Below are 21,077 nucleotides of genomic sequence, written 5' to 3'. Positions count from 1 at the left end.
ATGATCTACCACAGTGGTAGATTCTTCCCTAATGAATCTTTTTAAAAGCCAGCTTAAAGCCAAAATATTTTTTTTCCGGCATCCTGTAAATATCCAAAACATGGATGGTATGTTAAATATATTTTGGAAATATTTTGTCTTTATTTTTTTAATCTGAATATTTCCAAGGGTATCCAAAACCTCTTAAAAAAAGGAGAGGTGAGTTTAGACATTGATGTAGTCTGTTGCAGATTGCTGTACACAGCCCCACTATAATTTCACCAGCAACTGGTTCATCCATGGTGTGGATCACAGGGACAAACTTTGCTCACTCGCAAGGAAGTGAATGAGGAAATCTGTGTTGGTTCATAGATGGTTTATCACGCTCTGCATTTTTTCAGTGACCAAAGCCTGTATTTTGTTAATGAGGCAGGAGCTGCTGCTGCAATGTATCAAAAATCATTTGTGACTGACCGGTGCACCACTGAGCTGTGTTCATCAACTGAAAGAAAACAGTGGCAATTTTTTTTTAAAGTGCTCTATATATATAGTTTAAACAAGTACTTTACTGTAGCTGTAGTGACTGATGGTGGAAATCCAATATCTAAGGAGGAGCTGAGTTCTGCTCTAGTGACCAGCACAGTCTGCACGTTCAGGGAGCAATTAAAGAGGCTCCCGTCTGTTGGATGTGTTGTTTGCCCTGAGTCCTGAGGCATTCATTTGAGAACATAATCAGCCTTGTTAAAAGAATACAATTTCAAATCTTGTTTGACTGAATTGTTTTTGAAACTGTTCTAGGGTTCGGTGGGTTTTTTTGTTACAATATTTGGTTAATGAATCAAAATGTAAACTGTGTAATTACTTCAAAGAAGACCACATATAACACAATTAGAGAAGACATGAATGTGGTCTGTGTCTTAGATAAATAAAAATTTCATATGGAATTTACAAAAGCTTTCAACACAAATTGTTCTCATTAAAGCTGGGGACAGCAACAAAAGGCTTTGCTCAGCATTTATGAAATCTCCATGTGTTCAGTCTGATTTTCAACTGATAATACCTCCAGCCTTTGTTTTTTCCAGATGAAGGTTTTCTTTCACAAATAATGACACCTGTATTCCTGTGGTACTGTCACTTGTTGTATGCATACCTGTAGCTATGTAACTCAGTAATAATTAATAATTATACATGACTTAGATTAGATTTATGTTGGATACAAGGAAGAAATTTTTTACAATAGGGGCGTTGAGGCACAGGAACAGGTTGCCCAGAGAAGCTGTGGATGCTCCATCCCTGGCAGTGTTCAAGGCCAGGCTGGATGGGGCTCTGAGGAACCTGGTCCCATGAAAGATGTCCCCTGCCTAAGGCAGGGAGGTTGGAATAAATGATCTTTAGAGGTCCCTTCTGACCCAAACCATTCTGTGATTCCATGATGACTGAAATCTTTGTGAAGCTGAAACCTAAACACTTTATAAATTAGAAAAAGAAAATATCAGAAGATTTTTTTCCTGCCGAAGAGGATGTGGGAATGAGGAATGCACTTTGTTAAAAGACACAAAAATGCCTCAACCAAATGAAGAAAATGGGTATGGAAGATCCAGGAGCAGTATTATTGATCCATTGAGATAATTTCTCAGCAACTCGGTTTCTCAGTGGGGAGATACAGCTTGGGGCTGTTTCCATTTTCCAAGAACTGGAGTCCTAACGGCAGGTTGTCTCAGTCCCACCCTGCCATAATGACTAGCAGTCTTCTCTTGGCTCTGTAGTCCATTGAACACTTGGATCCAGAGCTTCTGATGATCACTACATGCTTTGAGCTCTGAGGGGGGCTGTAATATCATAGTCGGGTTTTCATAGACTCTATGATCTCTTGCATATTTTTCTATTCACAGCCTAGATTTTCCCCCACTGTTCTGCTCCTCTGAGAATGTACGACATACCGCTGTGTCTTGAAGTGCGCAGAGCACACTTGCCTGCAGTTTCTTCATAGCGTGTCAGCTGCCTCATTTTGTGCAGCAGAACTGCAGTAGTTCTACACTGAGGACTTCAGATGCCTGCAGAGCAAGCTACAAACCATGCATCTGTGAGCAGGAAGGAAGGAAGCAGGGGTGGAAGAGCTCCTCTTTTAGTGGCAAAGAGCTGTTATGCCTGGTTGGTATGTTGTTGAATCATATCCTAAGGCTATCACAACTACTGCTTCCTCCATGGTGTCATTCCCACTACCGTTGGCTTTGATTGCTCCATCACACCATTGCTAGCATGGCTTTTGTCCAAGGACAACTCTGTAAAGATAGAAAAATGAGAAAGGGCTTGAGAGTTTTTAAGCTGGCAGAACATACTGTGCTGACTCTTGCACTTGTATAGATATGCAGAGCTCTGTAGCTCTGAAAAGCTCAGGGACCAGCTAGCAGAACAACCCAAGGTCTAAACCACAAGCTGGACAGACTTGAATAAGTTTTAGCTTAATGTTCAGACTGAGAAAAGAGAGCAGAGACAAAAATAGACACTGGGTCTGGTGCAACAAACTGCTAACCTTTAAGATAGTGCTCAAGAAAATGTTAAACTCATCTACTATGAAAGTGTACTTTGAGTAACAGAAATGAAGGTGTTGGAGTTACGCTGCTGCCTTTGTTTAATAGTGAAGATAACATGGTGAAGAAAATAAACAAAATTATTACAGAAGTAAACAGAAAAGGGAGCTCAGCTCTAGGCTTCAAGCAGGTGCGTGACTCAGGGATAAGCCAGACAAGGCGAACTTGCGGCTGGCAAAAGTTTGAAATGATGAATGTCCAGGGAAATACAACTTCATAAGCAACCTGTGTCAGAGAAACATCTGTCATCATCAGAGAAGTTCTGTTATTAGTTTTAAAAGAATATTCACAAACATCCATTTCTGTTTTGGGCCATGCTGGGTGAGAATTCCAGTACACAAAACCACCAGTTCCTGACACTGGTAAGCTGGAAAAAAAGTGATGACTGGGAGTTCTGCTGCATTATCAGGCAAAGGTGATCTTCTTTAAAGAAACCCAGCAAAACAGCTATCGTTTTTTCTGTGGAAATTATTTGATAATTTGTTAGTTTTTATATAAAGCACAAAAAGTACAGTGTCATGAGGGACAGACCAGTAAAGAAGTGGGTAAAATTCTAGTACCATTTAACTTTGTCAGGAGTCAGATCTACTTCCATTTTCTGCCTATCTTATGCAGGTTTATTTGGAAAAGATTTTCTGTTGAAGACAGAAGTGAAATATATGATGATTAAAAGAGCCCAGTGCCCCAACAAGACTGGAAGCATCTACATACTTTTGGTTAACCAGGAAAGAATAAATTGTCAGAAAACATCCTTCTCTTGCGGAGTTGCCTCTATTTTAAGCCTACACCGAACTTCTAAAGCTCAACAGCCTAAGTAACTCAAAAATACAGAAGCTGACTATGTGCTCAGAACACTGAGCTTTCTTCCTAAATTACAAACCAGAGCTCATTAGCACCACTCTGGGAGCAACCAAGAAATACCCTCCTCCATCCCCCAAGCTGTGCTGTTGTTTATTCCTATATATCAACTTGGCTGGGTTTTCATAGCCTACACAGGCATATAGCTTGAATCTGTGGGCTAAGCTACAATGGATGAGCCTGGTGAGCCCAGCTGACCACATCTAAACATAACTATGGCATGTAACTGCAATTTTGGGAAGAGCTGTCTGATGTTTCATGGTTGGACACGTGGCTCTTGTGCTACTGCTCGCCCTTTGCTTCTGAGAGCCCAAACAGACTGCGGAAGCAAGCAGAGGCATTCATTTCACAATAGGTGATGAGTAACTACCACAAGACTTGTTTTCTCTTTCTTGAAATAAAGCATGAAAATTATTAGGTCCTTAATTTGGTAATTTAACTTGAGGCTCAAAATGCTGAAGGAAGAAAGCTACAATTCAGACGTAATAAATTTTCCAGTGAACTTTGAACTTTCATCAAAAATTGGATTAATATTGATGTGAAATATTCAGTGAAGTCCTTTTCTCTGTCCTTTTCTCCGCCTTCCTTCTTTGCATCTCCATTTTACATGCTCTGTTCCTCTTCTCAGAGGATCTCCCACTCCTGACTGAGGGTATTTGCAGGTGTGAGACCCAGAACTCCAGGTCACAGCTCTGCCAGGCTTAGCTGCCCAAGTGAAAGTGACTGCTGCCCACTGAGCTCACAGACCCCCTTCTCCAGCAGATGCAGCTAAATGGAAACCAGCCCCTCGCTCCTGCCACTTTCGCACCACAATTGCCACGAACTGTGTTGAGGTGGATCTGTGGGGCTGTGAGCCACAGGGGTGGCCCACCCGAGGGCAGTGGCCAGATGGAGAGCAGGGAGAAGCACAGGGGCAGCCACCACCGCTGCCCTGCCAGGCATTGTCCGTGAGTATAAAAGAGGGGCAGGAGCAGCCTGACAATGCTGCCAGAAAGGGAAATATTTTCCAGCCATAACTGCTTGAAGTAGAAAATATGCATGGGTAACTGGGGGGTGTGTGTGTCCCCAAAAAAGTCAGTATTTCCGCTGAACTTAGAAATTTTCAATGCTTTCTTTCCAGCATGATGAATACTTTACTTTAAATTTCCAACTGTGTAAGTATTTAAGCTCCATTTCCCTTCCTATGTCCCTTCCTTTTGCGTGAGAAGAAGCAAGATCTGAGACCATCCTTTACTGGTTTCAGTTAACCCATGTTCCCATTTCAGTCACTCAATATTTACATTTTTTTCACACCTGTTTTTTTTCTGAGTATTCCATATGGTAACATCTCTTCCAGGAAAAACAGACCCAAGTGAATTAATGAGAAAAAGTATTGTTCTGGATTAAACATACAGACTTTGAATTTTTCAAGAACATCAGTGCATTTAAAATTCAGATTTATTTCTTAACTTGGTTTAACTGTCAGTGCTAAAAAGGCCTTCTTTTTTATGAGATATTTTTCCCACCAAAAATATTCAGGCTGTCACAGTAGTTCATTTTACAGTTTGCAAACACAGGAACCAGTGAAATAGGTATAAAGTAGGCTTCACTGGCAGTGAACTTCTACTCACAGTAGCTGAGGTTCTTTACTGCATGTAGGTGTTGTCTAAAGTTTTGATTTCTTGCTATAATTCTCCTTGCACTCAAATCTGTTTTAAATATTTTCTCCTGCTTACAGATAAGAACATGCAAAAATATTTGCAATATCAGAATTTGATCTGAATTTTCTCTTGCAAGAAAGGTTATTAGACTGGTACATTTATAGTTTTTAAACTACCTATTACTTAAGCTTAAAAATTAGTAGTTCCCAATCAAAGTCTATGGTAAGTCCCAGCAGATATGTAGCTGTAGATTCTTTTCAGTTGTCACCTGAACTAAGCTCTTTGCTTGTTTTCTTCCTACTGTGTTTTATATTTAAAAGTCCACCTCATACTTGGTTTCCCCATGATACTCCTATACTTTAAACAAAACATACAAAGATACACTCCTCTCAATTCAGACATGCCAGTAAACAGGCCATAGTTTTTATCAAACAACTATCCTAACCAAACGTGTCTAAGAACTAATGAAGACATTACATCCCAAGATAAAACCAGAAGAATTCACTATTAGAGTATAACTGCTTTCCATCCTCTGTTAATCAATCCTGACAGCATCCCTATTGCAAGACTATTGCTTGGCATTCCTTGTGCATTTAAAACCCTCTTTAAACATCATTTAGCCTGTTTGCAGTGTGTTCTCCTCATCAGTTTCTACAAATAATGCACAAATGCACTCAGTGGTACTGTTGGTAACAGAAAATCAGTGGAAGCATTCCAAGGTGTACAGTCATCCTTTGGTAACCTGTTTGGACTTGGGTCTGAAGAAAGGTGGGTTTGTTCTTTATTTCATTAACACTACACTGTGTTGCCTTTTTTTTTTTTCAATGAATACTTGAAGATTAAAGGCTTTTTTAACTTAATGTATGAAAATAATTGACTTGCAATTGTTGAATATGAGTATCACCCCTAAATGTGTTTCCTGTAGATCTTAACTCTCCTGTGTGCCACCGAACTTTTGGTTTGTATCCCACTGCCTGCACTCTTGCCCCCAAACTCCTCCATGCACCAAGGAGCTTATGCAACGCTACTGGTAGAATTGTTTTCTTCAGATTTCCCTTAAGTAAACTACCTATGAGAATTACTATGATGCAGAATATTTTGTTACAAATCATGCGGCCTCAGGATGCTAATGGAAGGGCACTGTGTGCCTATTCCTGGATCCTTCCTTCTCCAGCTGGTTCTCTTTCTTTCATCATGTAGATTCATCAGCTGCAGTGGGGGCTGGAGCAGGCAATGGGGCAGGAAAGGACCATACAACCACTTTTCCCCAGGGCCCTTTTCCATAAGAAGAGTGGGATTGGGTTCCCCTCTTTATCATATAGCAGGAGCCCAGAGCCAGTAGGCCATTGTCCAATTAAAATTAAATAGCAGCTGTTGACAGTTGCTACTGCACTAAATTGGTTCTGTGGGGAATAGCTCATTAGAGCAGTCATCACGATGAAGAGCTGATTGTGTCTTACACGGGCAAAGTGTGGGGGCTTCTAAAGCTTGAACCTGCTTTCCATCTGTACCAAAATTACATGCTAGGGCAACGTTTGGTGCTGCGACACTTGATGTCATGCCACCTAGTTCAGACTTTGCTTTTCCTACCGTGGTGTCAACCTTACTAAAAATTAACCACAACCAACCATTATAGCTCTGCTCACTCCACAACTTGTGTTTCTCAGGCAGACTGTTCATTTTCCCCTGCCTTTGAGCAGCATCCCCAGCCTGACCTGCGGCAAAGCAGGGGAAGAGGCTGAGACAAGAGGCCAGCGGCGACCTTCCCCATCTCTTCCTTGGCCCCTTTCGCCGGGCAGGAGGAGGCTGGTGCGCCCCGGGGATGCCCGCTGGCCCGGGCGCAGACCGCCGCGGGGCTGGGCCGAGCCGGCAGCGGCTACCTCGGCTATTAGCTGGCTGGGAAGGGTGAGGCTCTGGCAGAGGCTCCAGTTCGGGGAGCTACAGGTAGGCGGCGGCCTCCTTTTCTTTTCCCAGGTTCGCGGAGACTTTTTTTTTTTTTTCTTCACTCCCCTCTCTCCACCTCTCTTTCCAGCTCTCGCTTTCCGGGTTGCGAGTTTGGTGCGTTCAGAAAAGTGCCTGCAACGGCGCGGGGTTCCCCAGGTGGGGCTGCTCTGGGCTTTTCTCTCCCCTCCTCCTCCTCCTCCTTCCCTTCTCTCTCTGGCTGCTTTTCCTCCTTTGTGGCCGCATCCAGGGCGCTTCAGCCCCCCTCCCTCCCACGTTCCCCTCGGATCCCGTCTCCACTTGGGGGAGAAAAAGCCGCGCTCTTTCCTGTCTCCCGGCTGCAGGGCAGCACCGCGCCGGCTCTCCCCGCGCCCGCCGTGCGGCGGTGCTGCGGCGGCGGCCGCCCGGCTCCGCTCTCCCCCCGCTCCTCCCGGGGCCGCTCCCGCACATGGGCGCCGCGCGGGGCTCCCCCTCCGCCGAGGCGGCGGCCGCGGTTCCCCCCCGGCCCTGGAGCGCGTAGCCCGCCCGTCCTCCCGCCCCGATTCATTTGTTGTTGTTGTTCTCCCTCCCTCTCTCTCTCTCTCTCTCCTCTTTCTGAACTTTTGTCACCGCGGCCGCTGCGCAGATGAAGACTTTTTGCGCCGGGGACGCCTAGCTTCTCCCTCCCCGCCACCGTGCCCTGCGCTGCCCTCCTTCCCGCGGCCGCGATGCCGTTCCCCCTGAGAACCCTGGAGCCCCTGAAGCTGTGCAGGTTGGAAGAGGCCGGCGGGGATGGCGCGGAGCGGGGCGGCCCGGCGCCGGGGGACCACGCCGGGTCGGCGGAGGGAGGCGGCGGCCGCCGCCGCGGCGCGGTGCCGCTCTTCGGGGCGCTGGAGCAGGTCAGCTCGTACGCTCTGGTGTCGCTGCTGATGCAGCTCTCCGACCTCTCCCGCTGCGCCGGCGACATCTTCGGCGGGATCCTCAGCGAAGCGGACTCCCTCTGCCACCGCAACGCCCGGCTCCAGCGCCGCCTCGGCGCCCTGGAGACGCTCCTCGCCCGCCTCGACCACCGCAAAGTCAAGATCCGTGAGTGCGACCTTTCCTTTCCCCGCCGCTGCGAGCCCGGGACGGTGGCGGGGAGGGCCTGTCGGGGGGCGCCCGCTCGGTGGCGGGGCGGCTTGCGCGGCAGGCTTTGCTTTAGTTATTTATTTATTAAAAAAAAAAAAAAAGAAGAAGAGAGGGAAGCTGAAGCATCCCACTCTCGACCTTCCCGTGTTCAGGTGGCGACGGCTGCCCCCGGCGTCCCGCCGCCGCTTCTCCCGGGGCCCCGCCGGTGCCTGCCGGCTGCAGCGCGGCGCTGCTTGTCCGCCTCCTGGTGACCCCGGCCCCGGGCTTCTCTCCGGCGGCTCCGGCGCCGGCTGCCGCCCGGGCAGAGCGGTGTCACCGGGCGGGGCCGGTGGTTGCTGGAGTTTCACCGGTGCCTCTGTCTGGCAGAAATCTAATTGAGTGGGGAGGGGGAGTTGGCAGGGAGGGCAGCGGGGTGACGCGGGGTCGGAGGGAGCTGGCTGGCTGTCAGCGCTTCCAGCGCGGGGGATTTTAGCTGGGAGATAGCATGGTAGTCCTGGGGGAGGGCTGGGTGGGTTTGTTTATATGTTTATACCGGGTTTGAGCTAGACTTCGGATCAGCCGGGCTTCTGACAGTTCAGCCCACATGCCTGATTAATTCTTTTGTATGTGCATGGGAAGACCTCAGTAAATAGAAACCTGGATATACTTTGCAGCTGGTTTTGTATCTCTCGATTCTCCTGAGCTTCTGTTCTATGTGCAGAACTGACCCCAAGTTTATATTTGCAACTTCATACAGAGCATAAGCAGCGAGATCCAGATTTGGCCTCAGATTCCTAAGTAGTGGCAGCATGGGGAGGTTCTTGTTAAGTCTCTTTCTGAGCCACTGTAAAGTGGCCCTCAGAAGCGACTAACTGTACAGCTACAGAGAGCTATAGGAAAGTTCTTCTGAGCTTGGTCCAACTTTAGAGAAAGGATCCCATAAAAACTGTATCTGCTACACAGAATTTCATTTGTGTGTGTCCTAGCTCCCTACAGAGTATAGTAGCTGGCTTGCAACATCAGCTTAGCTTTCTCAATGTGTTGGAAACACTCAGGAATCTGAAGAACTGTGTTGCAACTTCTGTGGCAGCTGTGTAAGGTATAAGCCTAGCCTAACCAGGACTGCTGCTGGGAGACCACTGTTAGTTTTCTTCTAAATGGGAGTAGAAAGCCTGCTTTGCATATGGTGTACATAGGAACAAAATTGGGAAGGAAGGCCTTTCACAGGTAAGTTTCAATGAATATGAACACTCTGCGGGAAACTTGCCTGTTTCATTGCAGAATTATTCCCTATGGTATACTTCAGTAAACGGTTCCTCCATAGGAGGAAACCATTGTCACCCTTATCAAAAGGCTATTTCTGTGGTTCGTGTTAGGCTAAAGCTTCGTGATAATCAGTTTGGCTTTTTGGTGCTTTGTAACTGCTTGACAAACTTAAGGAGCATTTATTCCTTATCAAGACAGGTATATCCTTTTCTGCCAATATCATTATGTAAGTTTGGCATGGCATGGTGCAGTCAGACTTGAAGTGAGAATGTTTTACTACTGGGGATGCCTGCAGTATGGTGGTATATTACATTGATACCCTGATAGGAAGCAGTATTTATTTATCTTTATTTTAAATAGGGAGCTACTAATTACCGTACACTGATGCAACACATCTAAAGGGAAGGGTGAAATGAGGCTATTGCTGCACTGTGCAAGCCCTGAAATTTTACATGTGTCAGACATTTAGTTATTACATTTTCCCTTGGTCATTGTTTTGCACAAGTTATGTATTTGCTGCTTATTTTTTTACAACTAAGTTCTTTGAGCTAAGCCTGTTATTGCTTTTAATTTGATGATCTTTGCTCTTGTCATTGCAATTCTCAAAACTGGACGCACTTCTTATGTTTGGCTTTCTCCATTTGGTTTTAAATTCTTTAGTAAGTGGTGTCTCTGCTGTCAAATTTAATTTTCCTACTTAACAGCTGCATTGCTGCTGCTAATATTTACTTTTCAAGCATCTCATTTATTAATGTCAGGGAGAATTAACGGTGTTTCTAATATGTATTTTTTAATTGTGTGAAATACAGCCTTCTTGTAAAGAAAGATTCTTTTATTTACTTATCAGTCACAAGGAATTGGTGTGTAGGCTAAGTATATTATTGTGAAGTTGCATATAAAGACAGGTCATTTCTCTTCTTATGTGCTTTATACGTATTGTAATCTGTCCAAGGGGATCGGCTGGGATGATCAGTTGTAGTTAGCATCATGACCATCTCTATAATGCAAGCCGTCAAGGCTTGTCTGCAAGTTGAACCCCGTTGCTGGCATTAAAGGAAAATATCTGCAAAACAAAGAGAATGGTTTAATAATGCTGGCTTTGTTGGAGAACAATGACAAGTGGGATTTTTCCTTCCCATTTTTGAAGATAGAGAAGCTTCATGGAAAAAGCTGATTGCAGGTGTGGGACTTTAAGAACAACAAGGATTGTAAAAAAAATTTAATTGCATTCCCATTTACTAGATTCTTATTGCTCATAAACTTTTATTTGTGGGGAAAAATATTGTAAACTACTGTATCTCTTGTGGTACACAGGCAGATGTAGCATGATGTTGTGTCAGATGACTTAAGTATTCTGCTCTGGCTTTCAGGATGAGGGGACAGGATGTTGTACAACTGCTTTTCAAATCATGGGTAATTTCTACTTGTTCTCCTTGTGGGGCCCAGACGATAGTTTCCTCTTGAAGCATAAGATCCCAGGAGGACTTTTCTGATCCCACCATGGTCTTCTATGGGAAGGACCAGAAGAGGACTAGCAGACTTCAAATCTGGGTCAGAACCGTTTCTTGGCAAGTAGCTCCAGGCTGGCAGCTGGTGTAAGCTACACCATGTCCCTGGTGCTTGGGAAAGTTCATACTTTGAAATTATGAGGGTTTTTTCTTTGGTGTACTATCATAATTTTGTTTCAAAGTAAAGTTTCAGTGTAATATCCTTGAGATAACTGGAGACCGTTAGTGTTTGTTCCTCCATGAGCAGGGGTGGCTGTGTAAAGGAGGGAAAGCAGGCAGAACAAAGCTCTTTGTCTTCAGTTAGTTGTTCTCTACAGCTGTGGACTGTGCTTGCTTGTCTGGCTGTATGGTGTGTCCTCTGTGGGTGTGTAGGATCCATATGCTCCTAGGTGTATGTATTGGAGTATTAGTAGATAAATGTTGCTTGAATGATCTCTGCTGTGTCTCTTCTGTTGTACGCTGTTTGGTATCCCATAGTGAATGCGTTTGTTCAAGTAAATCCGTTCATTGCACCAGAAGTGAAAGAACTTTCTAATGTGGCAAACTGGTCAATGATGTGCTGCATTGCAGTAGATGCTACGTCTTTGCAACCCTTACAAGTGGGAAACTTCCTCATCTGTCAAGAGCGGCTGGACTTGTGTCATGTCCTTTAGCTGGGAGGCCTGCTTTCCAAGGGGTTTGTACTGGTGTGCCACACACACTCGCAGTTTAGTTTCATGTACTTCAGCATACTGAAGGCAGCTTTCAGTTGTGTGCGACCTTAGTGATGGTGCTTTTTCCAGGGTTTACCCTGGACAATGGGCTTCATTGGAATGTTTCAGCTCTCTCCGGTTTGGTTTGTCTGTCTTAAACTTTCCATTTATAGTGGCAGAGCTTTGCATGATGAGCAGGGTGTTGTGCCATTAGAAGGGACATGAAAATATGATGAGACATGTCCCCAGGGGCTGATGACTGGTTCATAACTCATGGTGGTGGGAGGCATTAGTGGCTCAAGGTGGTTTATTAAATTCAAGTGCAATATGCAGTACTCATGACCTTAGTTTAACTGCTCTAGCCAGGTCTAGAGAATTAATTAGATTTGGTACTCTTTGTTTTTAACAGTCTTTCATCAGGTTTTCATTAGGCTTATGTGCGTTGCTGTTTTGTGTGGTGTTTTGTTGTATGTTTCCAGCATCCAGCTGCTGTAATATGGATTACACCATTGAACTTGGCTAACAGCTTTTCATCTTCTAGCAGCGTGCATCTGTAGCTGTGACCTAGCATTAGGTGATGTATTAATACTTTTCATCACTTTCAGTTCTTAAACGTAAGGGTGGGTGAGGACAAGTGGCTCTTTGAAGTGATCAGAACTTATCAAAAGGCATACGATGGCAGCAGAGAAATCTTTCATGAATTACAAGGCCAGCTCTTGGAAAATGCTGTGAGGCCTTAAACAGTCATTGTTTTCATAGGGCATGAAGAAGGACATTTTTTCCATTAATATTTGTCTTCAGCCATCTGCAGATACTTATGCAAAATTTAATATTGCTGTTCTTTTCTGTGAATCCTAATGGTTTGACAGACTGGAAGGCTGTTCCTTCCGTCTTCTATGCTATTTACTTTTTGTCCTTCTGAAGAAATACTTTGAGAGAAATGCTAGGAGGTTAACCTAATGACAACTTCTGGTTCAGTTTCTCCAATAGCAGGATGGGGTTTGGCCAGTCGTACCTCCTGTTCTAACAAGAAGAAACTGATCCTGTGGGAGGGAGGAAATGCTACCTCCTAATTAGTGTTGTTGTTTAAAATCCTTCAGTGTTTGGTTTTAAAGGCACAGCACAATCATTTGATGTTCATGCAGAATGTGAATACATATGTATGTATTTTTTTCAAGTTTAAGCACTTTAATGAAAGAGAGCTATGGGGGTGGGGAATATGGCTTTCTATTTGTCTGCATGATGTAAGGACAACCCAGTTTACACTCCATCTCCTGCTATTTTGTTTAGTAAGTATTTTCCACTCTTTGTGTGTAAGGCAATACGGGAGCACATTTCCTGCTTCAGCCGAACAGGAAGCTTTATTCAGCTTATTCCTAGGGAAACCCCTCCTCCATCCCCAGCCACCAAAAATGAGCATTATTCGAGGCAGTATCAGCAGCAGGCAAGAGATGAATGGGCTGGCTGACTTTCAGGGCTTTCTATAGCTTCTGGTGTAAGGAAAGAGTGTAGAAGAGATGTCGTCTTGTAGTAACAACAAGAAGCCTTCATTAGAAAAAGGTTTAGAAAAAAAAGGCAATCCAGTGAAAACAATAACCACCTCCCCCCCCCAAAAAACAACCCAAAACCAAACCAAACCACCACCAAAAAGAAAACCACCAAAACACAAACAACAAAACAAACCAACCTAAAAAACAAACCGCAAAGCCAACCACCAAAACAATTTTGTGTTGTTGAGGAAGCTTTGGTGAGAAAGGACTGATTTTCAGGGGAAAAATTCTGTTCTAACAGTATTTGGGAGCTACACTTTGGCTACAATACCCTACAGATGCTCTAGGTGACCACACACAATGATACTTTTCTTCTCTCTTTTGCTCTGTAATATGAAGATTCAGCAGCAAAGTTCAAACCATGTTAAACAGTTAATAGCTCAGTTCCCCTAGGAAGGAAAAAGAAAAGGTATTTTCTCTTTTACCCTGTTGTAATCACTCAGATTGCTGCTAAGAAGCAGTATAGCTCCTGTTTTCTTTAGCTAGTGCAAGACTAATTATCTGTGGAAATTCAACCTGATCCAAAGGAGATTTCATTTGAAATAAGCAGGAAGAAAGTCTGAGTTAGAAAAAGATTTCCCATAGGGACCGTGGGCCAAGTCGCTGTCCTGCTGAGTGGCAAAGCTCCAGCCGAATTCAGTTTGATGAAGGTTTGGCTTGCTGTTTTGAAAAGAGTTGACACTCTTTGGCTGAAATTTAGAGCTGCTTTGTGTATTGCTCAGAACCTATTATACAACACCTATGAACATTTATTTCCGTAGATCTTATGATTGGCTCGATCATTCAGGAAAACAGCGTTTAGGAGAGGTAGTTAATGAATTAAACATATTTGTAGTTAGTTGTTTTTAATTAGGATCTATTTTGAAGGTTCCTAGATATTTTAGGGTACGATAAAATGTCCTCAGAAGTTTCTCTTCCTATTAGTACTGGCACAGTCTCTGCTTGGTTGAGTGTAAACTAGTAATCTTGGTCTTGTGGGATTCTCTCCTAAGATGTTAATATGAAGTTCCCGCAGAAGAGGCATTTTTTGGGTGAACCTATTAGCAAACATAAAACAACACAGTGGAAAGCCACTGAAATTCCTCAAAACCTGCGTGCTGGAATTTAAACCAGCCTCTAACTACTGGAGAGTCAGATGAAGCTTTCAAGGGGGATGAGGAGCAGGTTATCCCACGTGTGCTTGATGATTCCTGCACCTTCCTCTGAACTGGTGCCGGCTGCCATCAGCCATGGGTTGCTTAGTGTTGCCAAGGCCATATTCACTATGGTAATTTCTGGCCTTTTTCTGTATTTCTGGGTGAAGAAAGGCCAATTTCCCTTGCCTTGTCTTTCTTTTTTCCCCCTGCATATTCAAATAAATGATATGATAAATGAGGGCATGTGCTTTGGTTCCTGTTATCAGGAGCGTTAATGCACCACAAACAGAGAGGGAGATTGAGAAATAGAAGGAATTAAAAAACACACATTGAAGGCTTGGCAATTATGCAAAGTCCCGGTTTCTTTTGTAGTCATAAACTAGCTATCAGCAGGCGAGATCAAAGCTGTCCACCCTAACAGTTAACAAGATCAATTAAACATGGTAATTAAATGTTGTTCTCGGCTGTAGGTTTGATAGGAAACCTGCTGGTTGGATGGCAGTCTCCAGAGAGCCTGGATGACATGCCATTTAAGAGACTGGGAAAAAAAAATAAATCTTTCTGCCTGTGGGTTAAGCACAGATTAATGTGGGTGGACTTTGCAAGCTGTTTGTATTTATGTCGTACCATGTTTTAGTTGGGTAGGGCTGCTTCTGGCTTCAGGCTGTCGTGGTTTTTTTTTTTTTTCTTTGTCATTTGTGAATTATGGTCTTCTATGCTAGGCCATTTCTATTTATTTATTTATTTGTTGGCCTCCTGTCCTTTAATTGTACGTATGAGATTTCTTTGCCCTTTGAGAATGATGAGTAGTTAGAACATGAACGTTTAAGGTCCTGCTGAATGTGGTTGAGGTTCCATCGTGGTGCAGTTTGGAGGCAGAGTAGCTGTGCCTGCAGAGAGAGCCAGTGCTGAGTAATTGCTTTGCCATAATTCCTCTTGGTAATTTCCCCATCGGAGCCACTGGTCTACACACTTTTTAGGTGAAGGCCTGATTAGTCTTCTTCTCCCCTACTCTTCTCTTTCTCCTCTTCTTTCATAGTTTGGGCTCCCCACCCTGCCTGTTCTGAGGGGTGGCAGTTTCAATGTCCGCTCTGCACCTCGCCATCCATGTCATGCCTGATAAAACTGGCCTTGGACATCTCCCCTTCCTCGACTGCAAGGCTCTCTGCATGCCTGATAATTTGTAGGATTTGGGAGGAAGGATGTGAGGGGATGGGAAGCGGAGATAGGAGAAGGTGACATTTGATGGAGCTTCTTGCTTTCTCATGAGCTTTCTGGCTTTCTCCCTTGTCACTCCTCCGTGTCACACCCCTTGCTGTTAGCCCCAGCATAAGAGCTTCTTGGCTGGGGTTGTGGCACCATAGTAATAGTCTTAATCCTGCTCAAGTAGATCCCTTTGTCCATTTTTAATACTTCCCTTCCAAACACAGAGATGTCTATTGCTCTGCTATAGGAGTGTAAAACAAGAGCAAAACCATATATACCATAAGAGCAGTGGAAGTGAGAGTGTCCAGGTATTACTTGAAATAAGAAAACCTCAAACTCTAATGAATATCTGTGGCTGAGATCTTATAACTTTTGAACTTAAAGGATACTTTAATGTTTCAGTAGGTTTAATTTCCTTAACCCACATGTGAGCAGCAGCTCTGTTTTAACATGAAATTTAACATCCTGACAACCCATAGATCTGTTAAGCTACTTGATTTGATATTGCTTTTACTGTAATCAGACTGTAGTCTAAGCAAATTTTGATTAATCTAAGATTGTAATTTTTTAATTAACTTAGCTCCTACTTTTCAGAGATTAGGACTGTAACAGATGCCTCCTGAAGTAAACTGGAACTATGGATGCTATCTGAAGAATTGAGCTACTTAATTTTTCTACTAGCAATAAATACTAATGTAAATTGTAATGGAAGGATGATCAAGTAGAGACTTCAAGCGTATTGAGTAATAGTGATGGTGGGTTTTTATTTTATTTTTTTCTGGTTGAATGGCCAAGCAGAAAATGAAAACAAGAGACTTCTTCAGAATATTCTAAGTGGTAACATATTGTACTTGAATGCTCTTCTTTCTCCTTGTTCCTCCCATTTTTTTTTTTCCTTTTTAGTACCAAAATGCTGGCTACAGAAGAGCTCTCATCAGCTGACTTACATCTATTCTTCTGTGTCTGGTTGTTGGACTGTTAAGCTTTCTCAACAGCACGAGTTTGAATGAGAAAGCAAGTTTAGTCTTTCTTCTGGCAGGCTGTCTTCTGTTTTGGCAAGTTTTGGCTTTTGGCAACAGATGGAGTTTGCTTATGGGAAGCTCAGCAGGACCCGAGAGGAGCACTTTGTGGGTTATCTCTAGTGGCACCTTTTGTTTCTGTTGTATGGGAGGGAAGAGCTCCCAAGTGAGTGGTGTTGGCTTTCCCTTCCTGTTCAATATCTGGTTGATGCTAAGTAACTGGTTCTGCTTGAGTGGCTTGAAAAACCAAGTGATGTTTGGCTAATTCAATATCTTTAAACGTTATAAAGAAAACCTCAAAATGTTGTTAGTCACATTGTCCTTAGAGGCGCTTAAAACGTTTTGAATGAGAAAAAAAGAAACCAACTACTGGGGAATGGGAACAGACTTTTACAAAACTTATCCAAAACATTCCCTTTTTTGTTAGCTGGGGTACTTGATATTCAATTTAGAAGAAAGATAGTGCAAGCAAAGCTTGATTACACAGCAAGATCTACATCTCACCCCACTTATTCTGGACACGATGCAAATAAAATTCTTGTTCTCAAATATTGAATGATACAAGAAATTCTGGAAATAATTACCCTGTAAGATTGAGCTATGTGAATGTATACATGAACAATAATTCAATGAAGTATATAGCTTATACTGTTTTGATTTGTAGTGTTGGAAAGATAGGAGCCCTATTTGTGAACGTCAACATTTTAAATAGAGGAAAGAATAAGTTTGTTCTACATGTGGTATGAGGGAGAAAGAAAATGAAAGTAATGTAATGTTCATAATATGCCTTGGTGTATTAGTTTAGATGCAGTTTTCTAAAACTTGTTTATTAAAATATTTCCTTGTTCTGTTAAAATATAGGTAGGTGGTTACTGTGCGGTTCCTCCCGCTAGATTTTTTTTTTTTTATTAGCATGTGTATGTGATAGAAGATCAAGAGTATTATAAGGTACAAGCATACTTATCACTAAAAGTCAATTTTCACGGCTGAATGCATGCCATAGGGACTGGGTAGGGTAGGAAGTAGAAGGGCGATAATGGGGGAATAGCAGGATTTTGGACCAGTTGTGCTGGGAGTTTGATGGAAGCTCAGACATGGGAAACTGGTATAGCAACCGAGCCCCATGGGGCCGACGTCCTTCCTTGTATCCCTGGCTGCTGCCCTCGCTGTGGGGAGGGTGTGTGGTCCTGTTGGGCAGGCTGGGACAGCCCCAGCCCTGCGGGGAGCTGTGCTGGGGGGGCCCTGACCCCATCGGGCTGCAGCTGGGCTGGGCACCGGTTGCGCAACGTGTGCTGAAGTGGATCTGCCTCTGCGCTTGCCGAAATCCTGGGTAGCATCGTGTAGGGCTTACCTCATCCTGGGGAGGCAAGCGTGGTCTGAACAAGGGTGGTTTAAATGTAATTAGATTATTATAGTTGACTTTGGAATTACAGACGCAGTTATAATAATATAATAACTATCTTATAAAGTATACAGAATTACAATCTATAATTGTGATCTTTATGTTCAGGAAAGATAGGAAAGCTAGACAAAATGAGGTGAGTGAGAGCCAGTTCTCTTGCTCTGCCTTGTCTTGGTGGTTGGCAGTAGGACAGGGCTGTCCTTCAGCAGCAAGTCCCCTGCATGGAGAGGAGGGAGGCTGTGCTTGCTTGTGGTGGAGGAAGGTAAAACTTCAGGGCTGGCCTACTTGCGATCACAAATTTCCTTAAAACATTCCAAAGCGCTCATTTAGCACAGCCACAATACAGATTTAACTGTGAGCACGAGGCTCTTTGCCTCAAGAGAGTCTAGTCTTAACACATACAAGTTGAGCTAGAAGATGGCAATTTAGTTAAGTGTGGTTTGAAAAGATCTGTGTTGAGGAACCCGAAGTTTCACAATAGTTATGGGCCTTCTTGAGGTCTAGAGGAAGAGCAGGTAATTAGAAATCCACAGAGTGTTTGCCTGAGGCAAAGAATACCACAAAAACTTAAAGAGTTCTTGGTGTTTTTTTAGTTTGTCATGTTACAAAAGCCTCTGTTTATTCCATATCTATTACAGAGACATTGTGTCTACTTAATGGTAACGAAGACCAAAACCATCTGCACGACTCGTTATCTTGCCTGCTCCCACTCGTTTCTGAGTTTGGCTTCCATTCTGTAATTTGTGATGTGCCCTCTGCAGAGCGTGGTAACATGGGAGGGAGTGCTCTTCCAGGCATGTTGTTTTGATCCTGTTGCTTTAACAGAGCGTGTTTTCCTCTCCCACCCTTTTCCCAACACACAGAATATAGTAGCTTTTTTCCTTAGAAACTATTTTGTTACTGTTAGTAACCTTGCTGACAAGTTGTGAAACTTGCTGCAGTCTGGAATTAGCTACAGCTTGTAAACAGCAGGATGGAGAGTAGGTAACTTAGCACTGTATGTAGAGATAATGTGCTGCAGCTTAACACATCAAATGATTTAAATGCATTGTGTAGTACAACTGATAGAAAAGCAAATTAGGTCACGATAGACAAAAGCTTGTCATCATCTGAGCTCCTGTCAGCTTGGCATCTTTGTGCTCCATTGGTTTTATCACTATTTATGTCTATACACATATGGTATTTCTAAGTTAGATTATTATTACTGACTTTAAAAAAAATAAACTATGAATAAACTTAATCCTGAAGACAAGTTAAACCATGGATTTATTTCTGGTAAAAGTTTGAATCCCGGAATATCTGAGCATTTAACAGAAATGAATAATGGAAAAATGGCTAACTGACAAAAGGCAGATCCAAGGGCAGGTTTTGGTATGAATGCTGTAGCTTCACTCTGAAGTGACCAGACTGAAAGTCCTGCATGATCTCTGTTAACGCTGGAGTAGTCTCTGCTTACAGGGTGTTATAAAAGATACTTGAACTCCATGCTGTTTGCTGTAGTACCCCTTTTTTATTCTCCTCTGCCTTGGTGGCTGTTGTTGAAGCTATGACTGTGAGTTTGAATGGAATGAAACCTTCAAGTAAAAGTTCTCGAGGCTGCTTGAGGCATGCTTGATCATGTATTGAGAGCTTTGCAGCTGAAAGTGTAAGCACTCTTCCTGTGGTCAGTGAAATCACAGAATCCCAGAAATGGGACAGCACCTCCAGAGATCTCCTAATCCAGCCCCCTACTCAGAGTAGGCTCAGTTTGAGCTGGGTGCTGAGGGCTGTGTCCACTTGTGTTTTGGATATCTCCAAGGATAGAGCACCCACAACCTGCTTGGGCAACCTGTGCCAGTGTTTGACCATCCTCACAGTAAAAAAAAGTTTTCTTTTGTGTTTAAATGGAGTTTCTTGTGTTTCAGTTTGTGCTCATTGCCTCTTGGCAAAGCATTGTAAGTAGGAACCCTAATACTCTTCTTAGTGGAAGGCTGTCAAAGAGGGGTGCTAATTTGTATCCAAGATGGACAACCTGATCAAGAAAGCTGGGGTACTCTGTGGCCTTAGGTAAACAGCTTAGTACATCTATCTGAAAAAGGATGGGTAGGGGAAGGTCTTAGTCTTAAGTAACGAAGCTAATAGCCAAAAAGCACATAATTATTTACTTGAGGACTTCTCACCTTGCAGTGCTTCTTTGGAAGAACTTTAATACTCTCAGCAAAAAATACCTACTGTTTCTGTTGAAAGGCAAGATCATGAACTGAATACCAGAAAGTGAAAACTATCTCCAGTGGAAATAGTGGAAACTTTTCCAGTGCCTCAGCTTGCAGATACTGTTGTCAGCATCCCTTACAGACTGAAAAGCATTCAGTGTTTGCAGGAGGAGTCCTGAACAACCCTTCCGCCTGCTTAAGAATTTCAGCAGCAGCTTCTTTTTGAAATTCGGACAAAGATTCTTGGCTAGTTTTTTTGGAAACTGTCTAGGATCTAGGTTACATTAATACTACTTTTTTTTTTTTGGCAATTGGAGTGTTATTTAGCGGGTTAGAAAAGATAACTTATAGTTCTGTTCTTCATCTTGCATGGGACAAGCAAGTGAACTCCAATGAGAATTATGGGAAATACCTTTTTCATCATCCACAGCAGCAGTTGATCAAATAAAGAAGTCCCCTCAGTATCCTGATTGGCTGCTAATTAACACATTTTCTTAGCCTTCCCCTCAATAAGCACCATTTTACGCTGAGTTAATTGGCTGGACTTAGTATATGTGATGGTGCTTTAAATGAAACTTGTGATTTAAGGGCTAAATAAAAGCTATTGGAGAAAAATTTCTTATTTAAAAATGTTTCTGTTAGACTGCAGGATTATCTGCTATTTTACATAACCTATTACTTACACACATGGATGGCAAACTAGTATTATACATTCATTTTTTTTTTTTCCAATGAAAGTTCATAAACTCTCATTGAAGTGTCCCAATTCTCATGGAAGAAGCCAAACTGGCATTTGATACAGCTATATTTAAAGCTCTTGGCAGGACTTTTCCCATATGAAAGATGTTACATGTAAACTCTTGGAATAAAACTTAAAAAACTTTTGAGATGACAATTCTAAAGACTACTGGATCATCTTAAAATTAAGGGATTTAAATACTAGATCACAGTTTCATGTCAGAGTTCTCTTGTCTTACACTGTAGTGTATATTGATTTTTTTTGTTACAGCA

General features: G+C 43.1%; 1 protein-coding gene across 2 annotated transcripts in view; it reads left to right on the top strand.

Moving 5' to 3' along the window:
- Window positions 1-7,637: 7,637 nt before the first annotated feature.
- NHSL1 (NHS like 1) overlaps window positions 7,638-21,077 on the top strand; it is a 179,346-nt gene continuing 165,906 nt past the window's right edge. For both annotated transcript variants that reach the window (XM_065632591.1, XM_065632590.1), the window contains exon 1: window positions 7,638-8,074. In XM_065632591.1, the coding sequence (XP_065488663.1) occupies window positions 7,717-8,074 (358 nt within the window). In that variant the 5' untranslated portion in view covers window positions 7,638-7,716. The remainder of the gene's footprint in view (window positions 8,075-21,077) is intronic.

This window comes from Caloenas nicobarica, chromosome 3, assembly GCF_036013445.1.
Source record: "Caloenas nicobarica isolate bCalNic1 chromosome 3, bCalNic1.hap1, whole genome shotgun sequence".
Classification (NCBI taxonomy): domain Eukaryota; kingdom Metazoa; phylum Chordata; class Aves; order Columbiformes; family Columbidae; genus Caloenas; species Caloenas nicobarica.
The sequence above is the reverse complement of the archived record's forward strand: the minus strand, read 5'-3'. Positions and strand labels throughout refer to the sequence as shown.